The sequence below is a fragment of the Mus caroli genome, unplaced genomic scaffold (genome assembly GCF_978045245.1).
Source record: "Mus caroli unplaced genomic scaffold, Mus_caroli_1 scaffold_13, whole genome shotgun sequence".
Taxonomy (NCBI): domain Eukaryota; kingdom Metazoa; phylum Chordata; class Mammalia; order Rodentia; family Muridae; genus Mus; species Mus caroli.
The window spans coordinates 69,445,030-69,461,710 of NW_028227268.1; the positions used below are offsets into that span (position 1 = coordinate 69,445,030).

The 16,681-nt window shown below is 47.2% G+C and overlaps 1 protein-coding gene across 1 annotated transcript; it reads left to right on the top strand.

Annotated features, from left to right (window-relative positions):
• The first annotated feature begins 2,464 nt into the window (after positions 1-2,464).
• On the top strand, positions 2,465-8,308 carry Il4 (interleukin 4). The gene is made up of 4 exons (XM_021178194.2): positions 2,465-2,596; positions 2,862-2,909; positions 6,816-6,968; positions 8,213-8,308. The coding sequence occupies exons 1-4, from the start codon at positions 2,465-2,467 to the stop codon at positions 8,306-8,308; spliced, it is 429 nt and encodes a 142-aa protein (XP_021033853.1).
• Positions 8,309-16,681: the final 8,373 nt, after the last annotated feature.

Sequence of the window (16,681 nt, forward strand, 5' to 3'; positions counted from 1 at the left end):
ACAAGAAGGCTCACAACCATCTGTAACTTCAGTGTCAGGGGTCTCAACACTCTCTTCCGGACCCCAGAGGCATCGGGTATATGTTTGATACACACATGAAAGCAAAATAATCAGATGCATAAAATTAATAATTCTAAAAAAAAAAAGCCAAATTGAAACAAACAATACTCCTCCACCTGTACTGTGAAGGATCAACTTCAGAGCCAGAGAGACGCTCATCGGGGAGACGCTTGCTCACCATGTGGCTGAGAGGATCTGTAGGACATCACAGAAGTGGAAGAGGGAAACCAAGCCCATGCCATAAGTAAATAACTCATTTATCTACTAATTTATTTTAGGTTGTCTAGACAGGGTTTCTCTGTACTCTGTGTAGCCCTGGCTGTCCTGAAACTCACTCTGTAGACCAGGCTGCTCTGAACTCAAGAGATCCCCCTGCTTCAGCCTTCCAGTGCTGGGATTAAAGGTATGGGCCACCACTGCTCAGCTTAATCTTTTTTTTTTTTCTTGTAATGAACCCCCTTTCACCCAAAGAGAGCTCAGGCCTTCATCCTGGCTCTTCGCCCAGGGGAACAGACTTGGAATTTGCCTTGTTGCTTATCGATCATCAGTGCCTGGAAGGTAACAGTTTCCCAAGTACTGACTGTGTCCCTAGGCCCACAGAACATGACTGTGTCCAACTTTACAACAGTCACAGTTAATATATATATATATATATATATATATATATATATATATATATTTGTAAGTGGGGTATGGTGGCTTATATCTGTAACTTCAACACTTGAGAGGTGGAGGCAGGAGAGTGACCATGAATCTGAGGGCCAGCCTTACCTACATAAGTTCCTAGGTAGCTTGGACGTCAGAGTGAGACCCTTCACATTTTTTTTATTTTAAAAATTAGAAAGAAAGAAAGAAAGAAAGAAAGAAAGAAAGAAAGAAAGAAAGAAAGGAAGGAAGGAAGGAAGGAGGAAGGAAGGAAGGAAAGAAGAAGGGAAGGAAGGCTTATGTATTATAAACATCTTCAGTTTTTATTAATTAAATAACAGTAATGGAAAAACAATTTAACATACAATGACAACCTTAGCAACAAATTTTTCTAAATGATCTTCCAGAAATGAGAAGTCAGAATTGGAGGCAGGGACTTGGGGGATATGTAGACCCTTTCTACTCTGTAAAAAAGACCTTTGCTTCCAAGCAGATGGCAGGGGTGTGGTGCTCACTGCTGGTGGGGGGCAATGAGTACCTCGCCAGGGCCTGCATTCCTTAGATTAAGGCAGTGGGCTGGGGGCAGGGTGCTGACTGAGAGGGTGAGAGAGGGCTGTTTCCTGGTTAGTGAAGGATGTGGTTTTTTTTTGTTTGTTTTGTTTTTTTGTTTTTTTCGAGACAGGGTTTCTCTGTATAGCCCTGGCTGTCCTGGAACTCACTTTGTAGACCCGGCTGGCCTCGAACTCAGAAATCCGCCTGCCTCTGCCTCCCGAGAGCTGGGATTAAAGGCATGCGCCACCACCGCCCGAAGGATGTGTTTTAAGTTCATTGAAAAGGCAGCCAGTCATTCTTGGGCCAGTGAGATGGCTCAGGGGGAAAAGGTGCTTGCCGCCAAGCTTGTGAGTCTGAGTTCAAGCCCTAGGATCCAGACGGTGCAAAGAGAGACCTGGTCCCCTGACCTCCACACTGATGCTGTAGTGCACATAGATACACACACGCTCACATGAAGTAATTAAAAAAAAATTTTTTTTTTTAAATCAGCCATTTCTCAGGCTTCTGTCTAAGGTAGGAACAATCTTCAACCTTGCCCAGAACCTCCACATAGGTAAAGCCTCATTCCACGGTCCTGCCTGCCCCACTCCATGTCACCTCTCTGTCTCCAAAGACCACAACCTTGTAAGATCAGCTGGGCTAGGATTCGAGAAGGTCTGCCTCCATCATCCTTCTATGAGGTAAGACCCCAGAGTCAGCTTTCCCAAGATATCAGAGTTTCCAAGGGGCCCCCATAGCAGGAAGCAGCTAGGCCCAGGTGTGCGTAAGGCAGACTTTCTTGATATTACTCTGTCTTTCCCCAGGGCGACACCAGCACCCTCGGACACCTGTGACCTCTTCCTTCTCTGCAGGAGGAGAGCCAGTGGCAACCCTACGCTGATAAGATTAGTCTGAAAGGCCGACTATGGTGTAATTTCCTATGCTGAAACTTTGTAGATTTAAAAAAAAAAAGGGGGTGTTTCATTTTCCAATTGGTCTGATTTCACAGGAAAATTTACCTGTTTCTCTTTTTTCTCCTGGAAGAGAGGTGCTGATTGGCCCAGAGTAACTGACAATCTGGTGTAATAAAATTTTCCAATGTAAACTCATTTTCCCTTGGTTTCAGCAACTTTAACTCTATATATAGAGAGATCTCTGCCAGCATTGCATTGTTAGCATCTCTTGATAAACTTAATTGTCTCTCGTCACTGACGGCACAGAGCTATTGATGGGTCTCAGCCCCCAGCTAGCTGTCATCCTGCTCTTCTTTCTTGAATGTACCGGGAGCCATATCCACGGATGCGACGACAATCACTTGATAGAAATCATCGGCATTTTGAATGAGGTCACAGGAGAAGGGGTAAGTACCTATCTGGCACCATCTCTCCAGATACCCAGGTGATACTGCCGGGGCGATTCTAGGCTTAGAGAGCTGAGTTGCTAGAGAGGTGGACGGACAGCAGGTGGTTGGGGCAGGACTAGGGACAAAGCTCAAGAGACCCTGCTACTTCCACCTTGGAGGCAGAGGGGGGTCTCCCAGGTGGGGGATGGGAGGTGTAGCAATGCTTTCTCTGTCCTGCTTGGATTAACTTTTATCTTTTGCTCTTACCCCTGTCTGTATCAAGACGCCATGCACCAAGATGCTTGTGCCAGATGTCCTTACAGCAACGAAGGTAAGTGGACCTGTGGGGTCTGCTTTGGCATATTCTGGAGGTGGGAGAGGAAGGTCACACACACACACACACACACACACACACACACACACACACACACACACACGTATGTATCTGAATGAGAAATGTCTGTGATAGAAACCCAGGAGGCCCAAAGGAGGTGCCTTTATCCTTTGTGGAGGCTGAGTTACTCTCCTCAGTTTCAGATTTCACTAGACTCAGAAGACAAGTCAGAGAAAACCAGGATTTATTCCTTGTAACTCAGATAAGAGTACAGATATCTAGATTCCTACCTGGCCTTGCTTGATACGGTATCTAGATCTAGATCATAGGAGATACACAATTTGTGCTGTTGAGTGAGAAAATTCTCTCTCTCTCTCTCTCTCTCTCTCTCTCTGGCCATGCATTTCTGAAAAAAAAATACTCTCTCAAATACAGATATGAAGATTACAGGTTGAGAAGGCTTTTGCTTTGTCTATGAGACTTCCTATGGTCCCTACAGGTCTCTTTCTGGTCACCTAACAGTCATCTGATGGTGACCCACTGCAGGGCCTCCTCAGCTCACTGTTCCACCCCACTCCCCTAGCTATCCCCTAGCTGGGAGCTGTCCTCTGGCTGGAGTCTGACCATCCCTGCTTCTGCTTGGACATCTCTCTTCCCCTTCTGCCTGCTGCTCTGCCCCGCCCCCGCCCCTCCATTTGTAGTGGGAGGGGACAGATGTGACAGGCTGATAGTGCATTTTCTCTGACAAACATATGACTTGGCTATGCTGTATCAATAGCTTTGTGCACTTCAGTTCCTGTTTTCATGGAAACACACCACTGAGAATGAAAGGCCCCAAAGTCTTGACTTACCAGTGGTCTCCAGACTGCCTGCTTTTCACATGAGGTCAGGAACAAAGACCTGTGGGGTGGCTGGGGTGACAGTCCTGCACCCAAGCCATGGATAGGATTCATCCTGCTTCACCAGAGATCTGTCCTCCCGGCTCGATCTGGATGATCTCATTTTACTCAAGGTTACTCCAGGAGTCTGATGCAGGATGAGTTTCTGAAGGACAGATGTACATGTATGTATATATGTGTACATTCATATGCATATATGTGTCTACATAAATGTCTATCTCTTTCTCTATCTATCAGTATCTATCTATCTCACTGTTTTCTATAGATGCAACCTTAAGTATTTCCCAATTCTGAGTCCTACCAGAAACTGAGTCTACTGTCCTGTCCTAGCAAATGCCAGGGCAGGGACCAGCTCTTGAGGACTGGGACCAGAGGAATTGTGGGGTCTGGGTGTGAGAGCCTTTGCTTTTGGCTGCAATTCTGCCGTCCACTAACAGAATGGCCCTTGGTAGGTCTTCACAAACGTGGGAGGTCCGGTGTTTACATTTGGAGAAACAAAGGTTAATTCTGAGGTCATATGAGGGCAGCTGTAAGAATTTAACTGAAAGTGTCTGTGGACGGCTCTAGGACTCAGACCTAAGGCACAGCCTGGCTTCCGAGATGCAATGAGTCTGAGGAAGGGCCATCAGCCAGGCAAGCCTACAGGGCTCCAAGTCTGGGTCCTCTCCTGGGAGGCTGTTCTGGAAGACTGCATGTACCCACTCCCCAAAACCCCTTAACTCTCATGCTGGCTTTCCTCTTACCCATTCTGCCCCAACATTTACATGAGCTTGAAAAAGAGCCTTCGGGGCTTCCTTCACACTCGCCTGTTTTGTGGCCCTTCCCCGAGCTGCTTCAGTGCCTCCTGGGTAATTGGTTTTCCCCTCCTCCCATTCTGTCTGTCTCCCAAACATTTTGCTTACCTTCACAGTGTGGCTTATTCACACTCCTCAAAAGTGATATGAAGGGGACTACTTCTTTAGGGTTCCCAAAAGACTACCTTGCCAAAATCTAGTACCTTTACTTTAACTCTTTTGGGGATCAAAAGTCCCAGCATCTCCAAGTTGGGTAACCCTGTTGGCTTAAGGAGGAGTGTGATGAGGTGAATCTCGGGTGTCACAGGCAATACCAGCTGGATTGCTGATGGCCATTCGAGGATAAGCAAGTGGCAGGCACCAAGCTGGCTGTTCTGGGAAGAGATTCTGAGGGTTCCATTGGCTGGCTTAGTTCCAATTTTAAAAAAGAGTGTTTAAGACTGAAGTCCTTGAGATACACTGTGTGTGGTGTGTGTGTGTGTGTGCGTGCATGTGTGTGTGTGTTCATGCATCTGTGCTTGTTCACATGCATGCACATGCATGAATACGTGAATACACGTGTGTTTGTGCACATAGTAGCACCTTCTATATTGCTGTCTCCTTCCTTCTTTCTCTCTCTCTTTCTCTCTCTCTCTCTCTCTCTCTCTCTCTCTCTCTCTCTCTCTCTCTCTCTCTCTCTTTCAAACACAGGCCCTAATTGGCCTGGAACTTGGCAATAGGCCAAGCTGGCTGCCCAGGAAGCCTCCTGTCTCTCCACCTCTCCTGTAAGGTACACAATCACATCCAGCTGTTTTTTAAGAAAACAAAAAACAAAAAATAAGCAGGTTCTAAGAATTGAACTCAGGTCTTCATGGTTGCAAGGCAAGCACTCTGGCCCCCGAGCCGTCTCCTCCGGCCCCACTTGGTTATTTATGACACAGTGCCTCATCTAGAGCACTGACTGACTAGATTGGGGCCCAATTACAGATAAAGAACTGTAGTAGGGATAGGACTAAGTTTTCATGGGCCCCAACGAGGCTGGTGGCGACACGATGGTAGAGAGGGTGGTTTTGTTTTGTTTGTTAGTTTGTTTGTTGCTGTATTGATCCCAGACTCTCACACATGCTAGGCAAGTGCTCTACCACTGAGATCACCCCCAGTTCTGATATTTACCCAAGTCTTAGCAGTGTAAGAGTTCTCTCTGGCGGTGGGATTAGTGAATTCATTTTTGTTAAATAAACCCTAATAGTTGGGGGGGGGAGGCAATTGTTTAATCCCAGCACTCGGGAGGCAGAGGCAGGTGGATTTCTGAGTTCGAGGCCAGCCTGGTCTACAAAGTGAGTTCCAGGACAGCCAGGGCTACACAGAGAAACCCTGTCTCGAAAAACCAAAAAAAGAAAAAAGGGCAATTGTGAAAAGTGAAACAGTTTAGAAACTGCTTGGGCCGAAGGCTCCCCAGGTTTCATCACCACACATGCTGGCTCAGTGGGCCCAGGGTGGAGCCATCAGAGTAGCTAAGAAGTCCCTGGTCTGCAGGCAACTGAGTAGCCAAGGTCGTGCATAGGCTAAAAGCAGTTTCCTTCAGTGGAATACAGACTGGCTCACACTCAGACAGTCTCCATGATCTGTCTGTGGTCCTCCACTGGTGCATTCTGTCTTCTGAGATCTGAGTTCACAGGAAGAGCCAGGAGCTCTTACCTCTCCTGATGATGGGCAAAGGCTTACTAAGGCCCAGGTCAAGGGCACCCTCTCCCAGAAGCCTTCTCTGACTGCCTAGACCAGGCTCCTGGACACTTTGTCTACACTGGACTCCTATCTCTGGCTTTCCTAGGGACATGCCTTAGTCCTCCATTGGACTATGAGTGTTGCCTTCTCCCTTGGGTAGAGCCACAGGTAGCATCAGTGGACATAAAGAGGTTCTAGTGCCATATCTGGCTAAGAGATATGTGCCTGTGGGCACTTTGAGCTAAAAGAAAAGCCCACCGGGTAGAAAGATGAAGACTGGGGATGCAGACAGGTGTCCCCACTCTGCCATTTACCTAGGGGTGTGTGGCCTTACTGACCTCAAGGTTTTCAATAAAAACCTTCAATAAAATATCGAAGAGAGGATCTTCAGAAATACTTTCCTACAGATTCCAAGTTGAGCAGATCGACATTGGGGCAGAAAAAACCCTCTCAGGCAAGTTCAAAACGAAGCAGCCAACAGCCTCCTGTATCCTTTCTCTTTGCAGAACACCACAGAGAGTGAGCTCATCTGTAGGGCTTCCAAGGTGCTTCGCATATTTTATTTAAAACATGGGAAAACTCCGTGCTTGAAGAAGAACTCTAGAGTTCTCACCGAGCTGCAGAGACTCTTTCGGGCCTTGGGATGCCTGGATTCATCGGTAAGCGGAGTAGGGCAACAGCTTGCAAGTGACCTGGCACAATGAGAGCAGCATTGAAGACCAGTAGATGAGAGTGCCTGCTCACTCTCATGGAACGTTCTAGGGGAGTAGTTAGAGGAGATGAACAGCAGTACAGTGCCCAGGTGTGCTCATGGGAATAAGAGAGTGAATGGTGGAGCAGATATTTGGATTAAGTGAGGAGGCAGGCGAGATGGCTGACTACCAGACAAGGGCCTGGAGGGGAATGCATGCACTCCAGTGTGACTGGACCAGAGTCAAGAAAGTAGGTTTAGCCGGGCATTGGTGGCACATGCCTTTAGTCCTAGCACTTGGGAGGCAGAGGCAGGTGGATTTCTGAGTGTGAGGCCAGCCTGCTCTACAGAGTGAGTTCCAGGACAGCCAGGGCTACACAGAGAAACCCTGTCTCAAAACACCAGAAAAAAAAAAAAAAAGAAAGAAAAGAAAAGAAAGAAAGAAAGAAAGAAAGAAAGAAAGCAAGCAAGCAGGTTTAGCAGCTGAGCTCACTGGAGCCTTTGGATGCTGTCCCAGGGATGGAGGGAAACACCTAGTTACCTACAGGGTGGAGCCCATGGTGTTCACCAATGATATTTGTTCACACTGGCCCCTGGGTAGAGGTGGGTGTGGGCAGATAAGTAGAGAACAAGATGGCCTGGTGGACAGCCATCCTAATATGGCCAGGAGAGTAAAGGCAGAGGCTAACCCAGACTTGGATAGTCACTGATGGATAATGTCAACCCTCTGTACCACCTCCCAGTTGTCCCCAAGAGATGGGACTGAAGACTGAAGGTTTTGTTAAGTGAGGTGACTGGTCTAATCTAGTCAATGAATGACTGGAGTAGCTGAGACCCAAACTGCAGCACCGGCGTGGACGGTGTCTCCTAGGTTACTCGTTATGTACGATGTCACCACTCTGAAATGCACCTGCTTCCCTGGCAGACAGGTCGAGTGGCAGCAGAGCCAGGTCTGAGCCTGCACATTATGTTACTCGCTCCAGCCGTCTCTGTCCATGGCACACCCCTCAGAGACTGTGGCACCGTGATGGCCGACCAGGAGTGACCCTAGCAGGTCAAAAATTGCTGGCCTCACGACAGCCAAAGCTCGAAGTCTAGACAGTCTGGAAGCCCTGGGTTGAACACGTTTTGGAGACTACCGTAGTCAGCTTAACCCAGGCCCGACAGTGAGACCCAAATCTGTATTCACACAATGAAACATTTCTTTTATAGATAAGCTGCACCATGAATGAGTCCAAGTCCACATCACTGAAAGACTTCCTGGAAAGACTAAAGAGCATCATGCAAATGGATTACTCGCAGTCCTGAGCCGCCATGCTTTAACTTATAAATTTTTAATGGTTTTATTTTTAATATTTATATATTTATAACTCATAAAATAAAATATTTGTATAATGTAACAGAAATGATAACTAATGACACTTCATTTGGCAATAAGGTGTCTACTGTTAGAGAAAGCATTTAGCCTACCGTGGCTTCAGTGCTGCAGATACAAGAGAGAGCTGGCTTCCCTTCCGGGAGTTCCCACCCTTCTCAAGAGCATAAGGCACAAGATCATTAAGGGACAGATGCAGGCTGGGGAGACGGTTCAGCAGTTAGGAGTACCTGTTGCTCTTCCAGAGGACCCAGGTTCAATTCCCAGCACTCACATAGCAGCTTAAAACAGTAACTCAAGTTCTGGGGGAGCTGATGTTCTCCTCTGGCCTCCTGTGGAGGTACACAGACCACATGCCTGTAGGCAAGACACCCACACACATAAAAACAAAATAAAATAAGGACAGAAAGGCCAGGGAGATGAATCCAGAGGTAGAAGAAAACTTACTCCCTGGAATTGTCCTCTGACACCCCTCCCAAAACCCCTAACACGCATACCCCCCCTCACACACACACACACACACACACACACATACACAAATGAGGGGTATGCATATATACACATGTATACACATACATACACACAAATGGGGAGTGATATACATACACACACACACACACAAATGAGGAGTATGCACACACACACACACACACACACACACACTAAGTAAATAAAACAGAGAAGAACAGAGGCATGGCACTACACCCTACCTTCCATGGGGAGGGATTACTGAGACAACAGAGCCTGTGGCTTGTGAAACAAGAACCAGAAATCAAAAAATAATTTTTTGAAAGGACAAGGAATTGGTAGCACTTACCTACAATCCAGTTTGAAGCAGGCCAGTGTGCGTCCCCAGATCCATATAAAAGAGGAAGAAGAAAATCAACTCTACAAAGATGTGCTCTGACTTCCACGTATGCATCATACAGATACACAATCATCATAAATATATTAGAGAAAATCAAGAGATTTAAGTGTTTAAAACTGCTAACACAGTAGAACTACAAAACTTGACTACAAAACATGTCGTAGGGAAGCCAGACATGTGGATGTGGCCTGAGACCTGCGGGGGACTGTGGTGGATTGAACGAAAATGGCCGCCATACCCATATGCTTGAATACTTGGTCCACCGTTGGTGGAACTGTTTGGGAAGGATTAGGAGGTGTGGCCCCATTGGAGAAGGAGTGTCACTGGGGCAGGCTTTGAAGTTTCAAAAGCCCAGGCTATTCCCAGTGTGTTCTCTCTGCCCCCAGCTTTCAGATCAAGACATGAGCTCTCAGCTGACCCTGACACTGCCTCTGTTCTGCCATCATGAACTCTAAACCCAGAAACCTAAAGTCCCAAATTAAACACTTCCTTTTATAAGTTGCTTTGGTCATGGTGTCTTGTCCATTAAGAGCAGTAACTAAGACAGGGCAGGAAGACTGTTTAAAGAACAGGAGTAATTGGTTAGGTGTGGTGGAGTAAACTTTTAATCCCAGCACTTGGGAAACACAGGCAGGGGTAGCTCTGTGAGTCTGAGGCCAGCCTGGTTGGTATATTGAGCTCCAGGTCAGCCAGAGCTACATAATGAGAACCTGTTTGGGGGGGGGGGGGCAGTGTGAGTTGCTGGGTGGGAATGATGGCTCAGTGGCTAAGACCACCTGCTGCTCCAGGTTGTTTCCAAGCAACCACATACTGGCTCACAATTATTTGTAGCTCCAGGGGATTTGACACCTCTGGCTTCTGTGGGCACTGAACTCACATGCACATATCCACGTGCAGACACACACATCTACACATAACTTACAGAAAAAAATTACATATATATATGTAAAGTTGATAATTAAAAAAATAGCTAAGGATAGTCACAAATTGGGCTGGAGAGACAGCTCAGTGGTTATGAGCACCAACTGCTCTTCCAGAGGACCCTGGTTCAAGTTCCAGCAACCACATGGTAGATCACAACCATCTGTAACTCCAGTTCTTGGGCATCTGACACCATTTCCTGACCTCTGTGAGTACTTCGTGCAGAACACAGACATGCATGCAGTCAATGCCCTCACACACACACAAAAGCAACTTGAACAAATCTCAATCTTAACGCTGTCATTAAAAGGGAAGGAATCAAGAGGAGAAAACCCAACCGAGATCCACACTGTCAAGCTTGCCCGTCAGAAGATGCTCTGTGCAGTCTCTTCTACTAGAGGGATCTAGTAACAGTGACTTGGCACTCTTTTGACCCTCAATCACACGCATGTGACAAAAATTAACACCAACACTGACATCACCCCAAAAATACATACCAACTTTTTAACCCCTTCAAAATAAGGGGAAAAAAATCAAAAGCTTAAAATCTCACCCTGACCACAGGCAGTTTCACCCTGCCCACATGAAATACCAGCATGCCAAGGGCAATAGCGGCTTCTAAGGCCAATCAGGGAAGGTATGCAGTGAAAATTTTAATTTCCTCTCTTTTGATTGAAACTCATTTGCATGTCCTGGCTAATGTGAGCCCTGTCTGCCACAGGATATGAGTTGTGGGTTTGCACTTGGTATATGAGGCTGAGATGATAAAGGAACGGCTGTCAAAAAGAAAGACCTAAAATAGACTACAGGACACAGGCAGGCTCTAGGTCAGTCAGTCACACCTACTCTTGGATGGTCAGAACACACTAACTCTTTTGTTTGCCTTCAGATAGGGAGCCCTGAACTCTGGATTTAAACATCCAATCCTCAGCCTCTGATTCAATCAAGGGAAGAAGAGGACACAGGTAAGGCCAGCCATGAAACATGCGTGGATTAAGGAAACTTGAGGATTAAATAAATCGTGAGGCTTGTGATTGGAGCAGTTACTGAGGCCACCAGCCACAGTCAGTGCTCAGTGGAGTGTGCTCCACACGGATGGTGAAGGTGGAACTGTTAACCCTCTCTCCCATGATGCACATGGGCCCTGCTTTTGCCCTCAGCCAGTGGATGGCTTATCTCTAACTGGCATCTGGCAATGGATAATAAGTTTCTCATGGATAAATGCCTAACAAAACCATATGTAGCTGTGTCTTGCATTCTTGGGAAGCCGTGAAGAAATGCTGGCCTGGGCTGAAGAGATGGCTCAGTGGTTAAGAGCACTGATTGCTCTTCCAGAGGTCCTGAGTTCAATTCCCAGCAACCACATGACTCACAACCTTCTGTAATGGGGTCTGGTGTGTCTGAAAACAGCTACTGTGCACTCATACACATAAAATAGAGGCAAGTGGATCTCTGTAAGTTTGAGGCCAGCCTGGTGTACAGAGTGAGTTCTAGAACATCCAGGGCTATACAGAGAAACCCTGTCTCGAAAAACCAAAAGCAAGTTTAAAGTAGATTTCCCCCTCCTGCTGTACTAGGGCTTGAACCCATGGACTTGTGCACAGCAGGGAAGCATTTTACTATAAGGTATACCTCTAGCCCTCTTGGTCTCCCATCCTAAAGCTATGATGTTTTCACCTTAGCTCTCTAGACTGCCTTTGTGTGTGCGCACAAGCTCGTATGTACATGTGCCTTGACACTACCATGTGAAGCCCAGACAACACTTTCTGGGTCTTTCTTAATCACCATCTTACTTTTTTTAAAAAATAAATGTGTGTGTGCATGTGTGCACATAATGTGTGCACCTGTGTGGCATGGCGTGCATGTTGAAGTACGTGAGTCTCTGAGATGGAACTCAGGCCTTGAGGTTGTGCAGCAAGTGCCTTTTACCAGCTGAGCCATCTCCGCAGCATGCGGTCCCCTCCCTTCTGATTAGCTCTTCCTGCCAGTTTCTTCCCAGTGCAACCTGCAGAAGGAACCTGTTCCTTCTTGGAAAGAATCTTTTGTGTACTGTGAGGAAGCATCCATCACCCGTCAATAAATGCTGATGGTCGGTCTATTAGCTGAGGCAGGAAATGGGGCGGAAGTTCCAGTAGGGAGAGAGGAACTCTGGGATAGGCAGGCTTAGGAAGACATTCTCCCGGGATTCTGAGACACAAGAAACTGAGGCAAGGTAACTAGCCGTGTAGCACTCACAGAATAGAATAAATGGTTAATTAAGGTACTGGGTAGTCAAGGGGTGAGCCAAAGCTTGTGGTCTAGGTGTTTATTCATAAACAGTAAGTCTCAGAGTCATTGTTTGGGGAACTAGGGCGTCAGTGGAAAAGCCTGAGGTTAAACCTTGTTCTGTATTGGCCAGTGTTAAAGCAGACAAAAATTCTCTTTTATGTTGTGGGCCCAGTGCATGCCCAGTGTCCATTTGGCACTATGTTTGAAAGACATGTTTGTCCCTTTGGTCTAAGAGTGGAAGCTGGCATTTCTACCTATTGTCTCTCCAGCCCATGACTGGCGTGTCTGTTCTCAGGGGCACAATATACACCACAAGGGGGAAGGTGGTCAGTAGAGTCCTGCTGCAGCACAGGAGAGGCACATTTTAATTTTTTTTTTTTTTCAAGACAGGGTTTCTCTGTATAGCCCTGGCTGTCCTGGAACTCACTTTGTAGACCAGGCTGGCCTTGAACTCAGAAATCTGCCTGCCTCTGCCTCTGGAGTGCTGGGATTAAAGGCGTGAGCCACTACGCCCGGCTCACATTTTAATTTTTATGATTTTTGTGTGTGCATGTGTGTGCAAATGTGTGCATTTGCCTGTGTGGGCCCACGTACACAGTCCAGAGAATGACATTGGGTGTCCTGCGCTATCATTCTGCCTTATGTCTTTTTTTTTTTTTTTTTGGTTTTTTGAGACAGGGTTTCTCTGTATAGCCCTGGCTGTCCTGGAACTCACTTTGTAGGCTGGCCTCGAACTCAGAAATCCGCCTGCCTCTGACTCCCCGGCTGCCTTATGTCTTTAAGACAGGATCTTCCACTGAAACTTGACTGTGTCTGCCCCAGCAGTGCTGGGGTCACAGGCACCCTTGACCATGCTCAGCCTTTAAATGAGTGCTGGAGATGTGAATTCAGGTCCTGATGCCACCTTAGTAAGTGTTTTTGCCCCACTGAGCCATTTCCCCAACCCCAAGATATATTCAAGAGGGCACCAGGGCACTTAAACATTGCTAGTGGCAAAGTGAACTGGGGCAGCTACTGAGGGAACTGTATGGAAGTTTCTGAAGAATTAAATATAGATGGACCAAGAACCCAACAGATGCTTGTACATTCACAATCATTGTGGCACTGCACAGTCATGAAGATATGGAACCAAGGCATCAACAGATTAACTAGATAAAGAATATGTTGTGCATAGACACAATGGAATTGTGCTTAGGCGTGAAGAATGAAGTCATGTTTACAGAAAATAGATGTAGTTGGAGATTATGTTAAATAAAGCCAGATTGAGAAAAAAAAACAATTTTTTCCATTCTATGCAGAATCTGGATTTAAATCTGTATATTTAGAGGATGTGTGCATGGGTAAAGTGAGAGGGAATTAAGAGAGGCAGGAGAGGGGCTGGAGAGATGGCTCAATGGTTAAGAGCAGTGGCTGGTCTTCCAGAGGACCCAAGTTCGGTTCCCAGGGCCCACATGGCAGCTCACAAAGGTCTGTAACTCCAGTTCCAGGGGATCTGACACCCTCATACAGACATGCAGGCAAAACACCAGTGCACATAAAAAGAAAACTGAGAGAGAGAGAGAGAGAGAGAGAGAGAGAGAGAGAGAGAGAGAGAGAGAGAGAGAAAAGGAAGAGGAGAAGGAGGGGGAAGAGGAGGAGGAGGAAGAGGAGGAGGAGGGAGAGGAAGAGGAAGAGGAGGAGGAAGAGGGAGAGGTCATTAGGATGGGGTGGGCTGAACAAGGAGAGTGGGAGAGGGAAGCTAATTAAAGACATTACTATAATGGTATATGTTAGCGGTCCTTCTAGGCCCCCGGAAGGGAGGGATGTCTGGCCTACTATAAAAGGGGCTGTTTGCCCCTCCTCTCTTACTCTGACTTTCTTCTCTCTCTGACTCCTTTCTCCCTCCTTCCCCTTCCACCTCTCCCTCACCATGTGTTTCTGGCTGGTCTCCCCTTCTCTCTCTCTCTCTCTCTCTCTCTCTCTCTCTCTCTCTCTCTCTCTCTCTCTCTCTCTCTCTCTCTCTCTCTCTCCCTCCCTCCCTCCCTCTCTCTCTCTCCCTCCCTCCCTCCCTCTCCCTCCCTCCCTCCCTCTCCTTCTCCCCTCCCTTCCCAACTCTCTTTCCCAAGCCCTAAATAAACCCTAATCTATACTAAACCTGTCTTAAGGCTGGTACACTGGTACTTAAGGGGGAAGGGCTACCTCAGCATGGGCCCACAGAGGCACCACCTTCCACCTCACCATACCTCAGCTCTATCAAACATATCCTTACCTCTTTCTTTTTATAAAACACAACAGTATATGTATATCAGGATGCCACAGTGAGACCATTTTGTATGCCAACCTGAAGAATTAACAGCAAAAAGGAGGCAGTCCAGCCAGTGAGGGCCAAGCCTTGCTGGAGATTAGAAGTGGAGGCTAGTATAGGATTTCTGCAGCATCTCCAGCACCAACTTTTAGGTTGAGTTAGGCAATATCCTCTTTGTTAAGATTGATATCGGACTCTGAGAAAATTGTATTCGGCTGTAAAGTCCCAGTTGAGTTCTTAGCTACAATCAGAGAGATACAGCCTTTGACTAAACTCAAATTTCCCCAGCCCTCCCAAGGGGCTGGGGGAGGGGAGCAGTGTGGGAGAGCGTCTGATCTGTCCTGTGCTTCAGCGAGAGCCATAACCGTGTTTGGGTAAGATGATGTGATGTTCTGATAACACTGATAAAAGTAACTTGAAGGTTGGGTCGCAGGAAGCCCAAGATAAATGCTGAGAGGAAACAGGCTGTTTTTGAAGTAGCCCTCCTCACAATCATTTTCCCACACGCGGGAGGGAGGGAGCACTCGGCTTCTCAAGGATACCTCATTTGCTTTGCAAATCAAAGAGTTGAAGGAGGAGAAATTTTGCTAATCCACTCACCAAATTGTCTGGAGGCTCTGCCCCTCGGCCTGAAGCTCAGGCCACCCCTGAGCCTGAAGCTCAGGCCGGGGCCTCAGTCTCTAGACCTGTTCTTCCTGGACTTGGACTGTGATCACCATTCATTCAGATACTACCTAGTTTTACAAATGACTTTGAGTGATTCACTGGAAAAGAGGAGGACAGGAAACAGTAAGGTGACTAGCCTTGGTGGCCTCTACCTGTGAGCTCAGCACTCAGGAGGGGGTGGGGGGGGGAAGAATCAAGATGATCAGAAACTGAAGGCTATCCTTGGCTACAGACAGAGTTGGAGGCCAACCTGGCCTAAATGAATCAGTCTCAAAAAAGGGTATCTGGGATGCTTTTCCAGAGGATTGCAATTCAGTTCCCAGCTCCCATGCTGAGCAGTTTACTACTGTCTGTAACCCCAGTTTGAGGGGATCTGACACCCCCTTCTGGTTTCCATGGGTAATTATACTCATGTGTACATACACCCCAACTCACCCCCATTCAACACAAATATAAAAGTCTTCAAAGTGGGGAAGGGGCATGGCTGGAGAGCAGGTAAGGTGCTGAGTGTGCCCCAGCGCTCTTGTACAAAGCTGAGCATGGCAGTATCCAGCCTGGGGAAGCAGAGAAAGAAGCACCCTGGGACTGATGGTCCGCTAGCCCAGCCTAACCAGCGAGCCCTAAGAGGCTGCACCTGCACACATGTGAGCGTGTTATGTGTGCACCCCCAAACTACTGTCATTTGTCTTAAAGAAGAGAGGGACTAGGAAATGGTGATTCAGAATCCACCAGGCAAGAAGAGGCAACCATTAGATCTTACAGTTCAATCAATCAAAGAAAAACTTGAGGGCCGTGGAGACACCTCAGAAGTGCACTGGCTGCTCTTGCGGAGGACTAGAGTTTGGTTCCTAGGACCCACGTGGCGGTTCATAACTGTCCCTAAGTCCAGTTCTGAGGGACCTGATGTTCTCTCTTGACCACTGCAGGCACCAGGCACACTCAAAATACAGAAGCACAGATTTGGGGACATGCAGACACATAAAACCACCCAAAATCTTTAAAAAGGAAATGGAAACCGTGAAGACATCCTCTTCCCAGAGGCCTCTGGGGCTGTCTGGAGTCTCACCTGAGTGTCCAGCCATTCTCCCCAAACAGTTGTATGTAATTCTGCCCTAACTGTACATCTCGGGGTCTTTGGTGGGGAAGGATGGAGGGAGATGGTCCCATCTACACAGCCATGGCAAAAGCCAGCATCCCAGTCCAGCCACACGGCACACGTGTGGTGCACACACGTGTAGGCAGACACTCACACACGGCAAAATATAAATAAAGATGTTTTAAAAGACATTAGGTATGGGG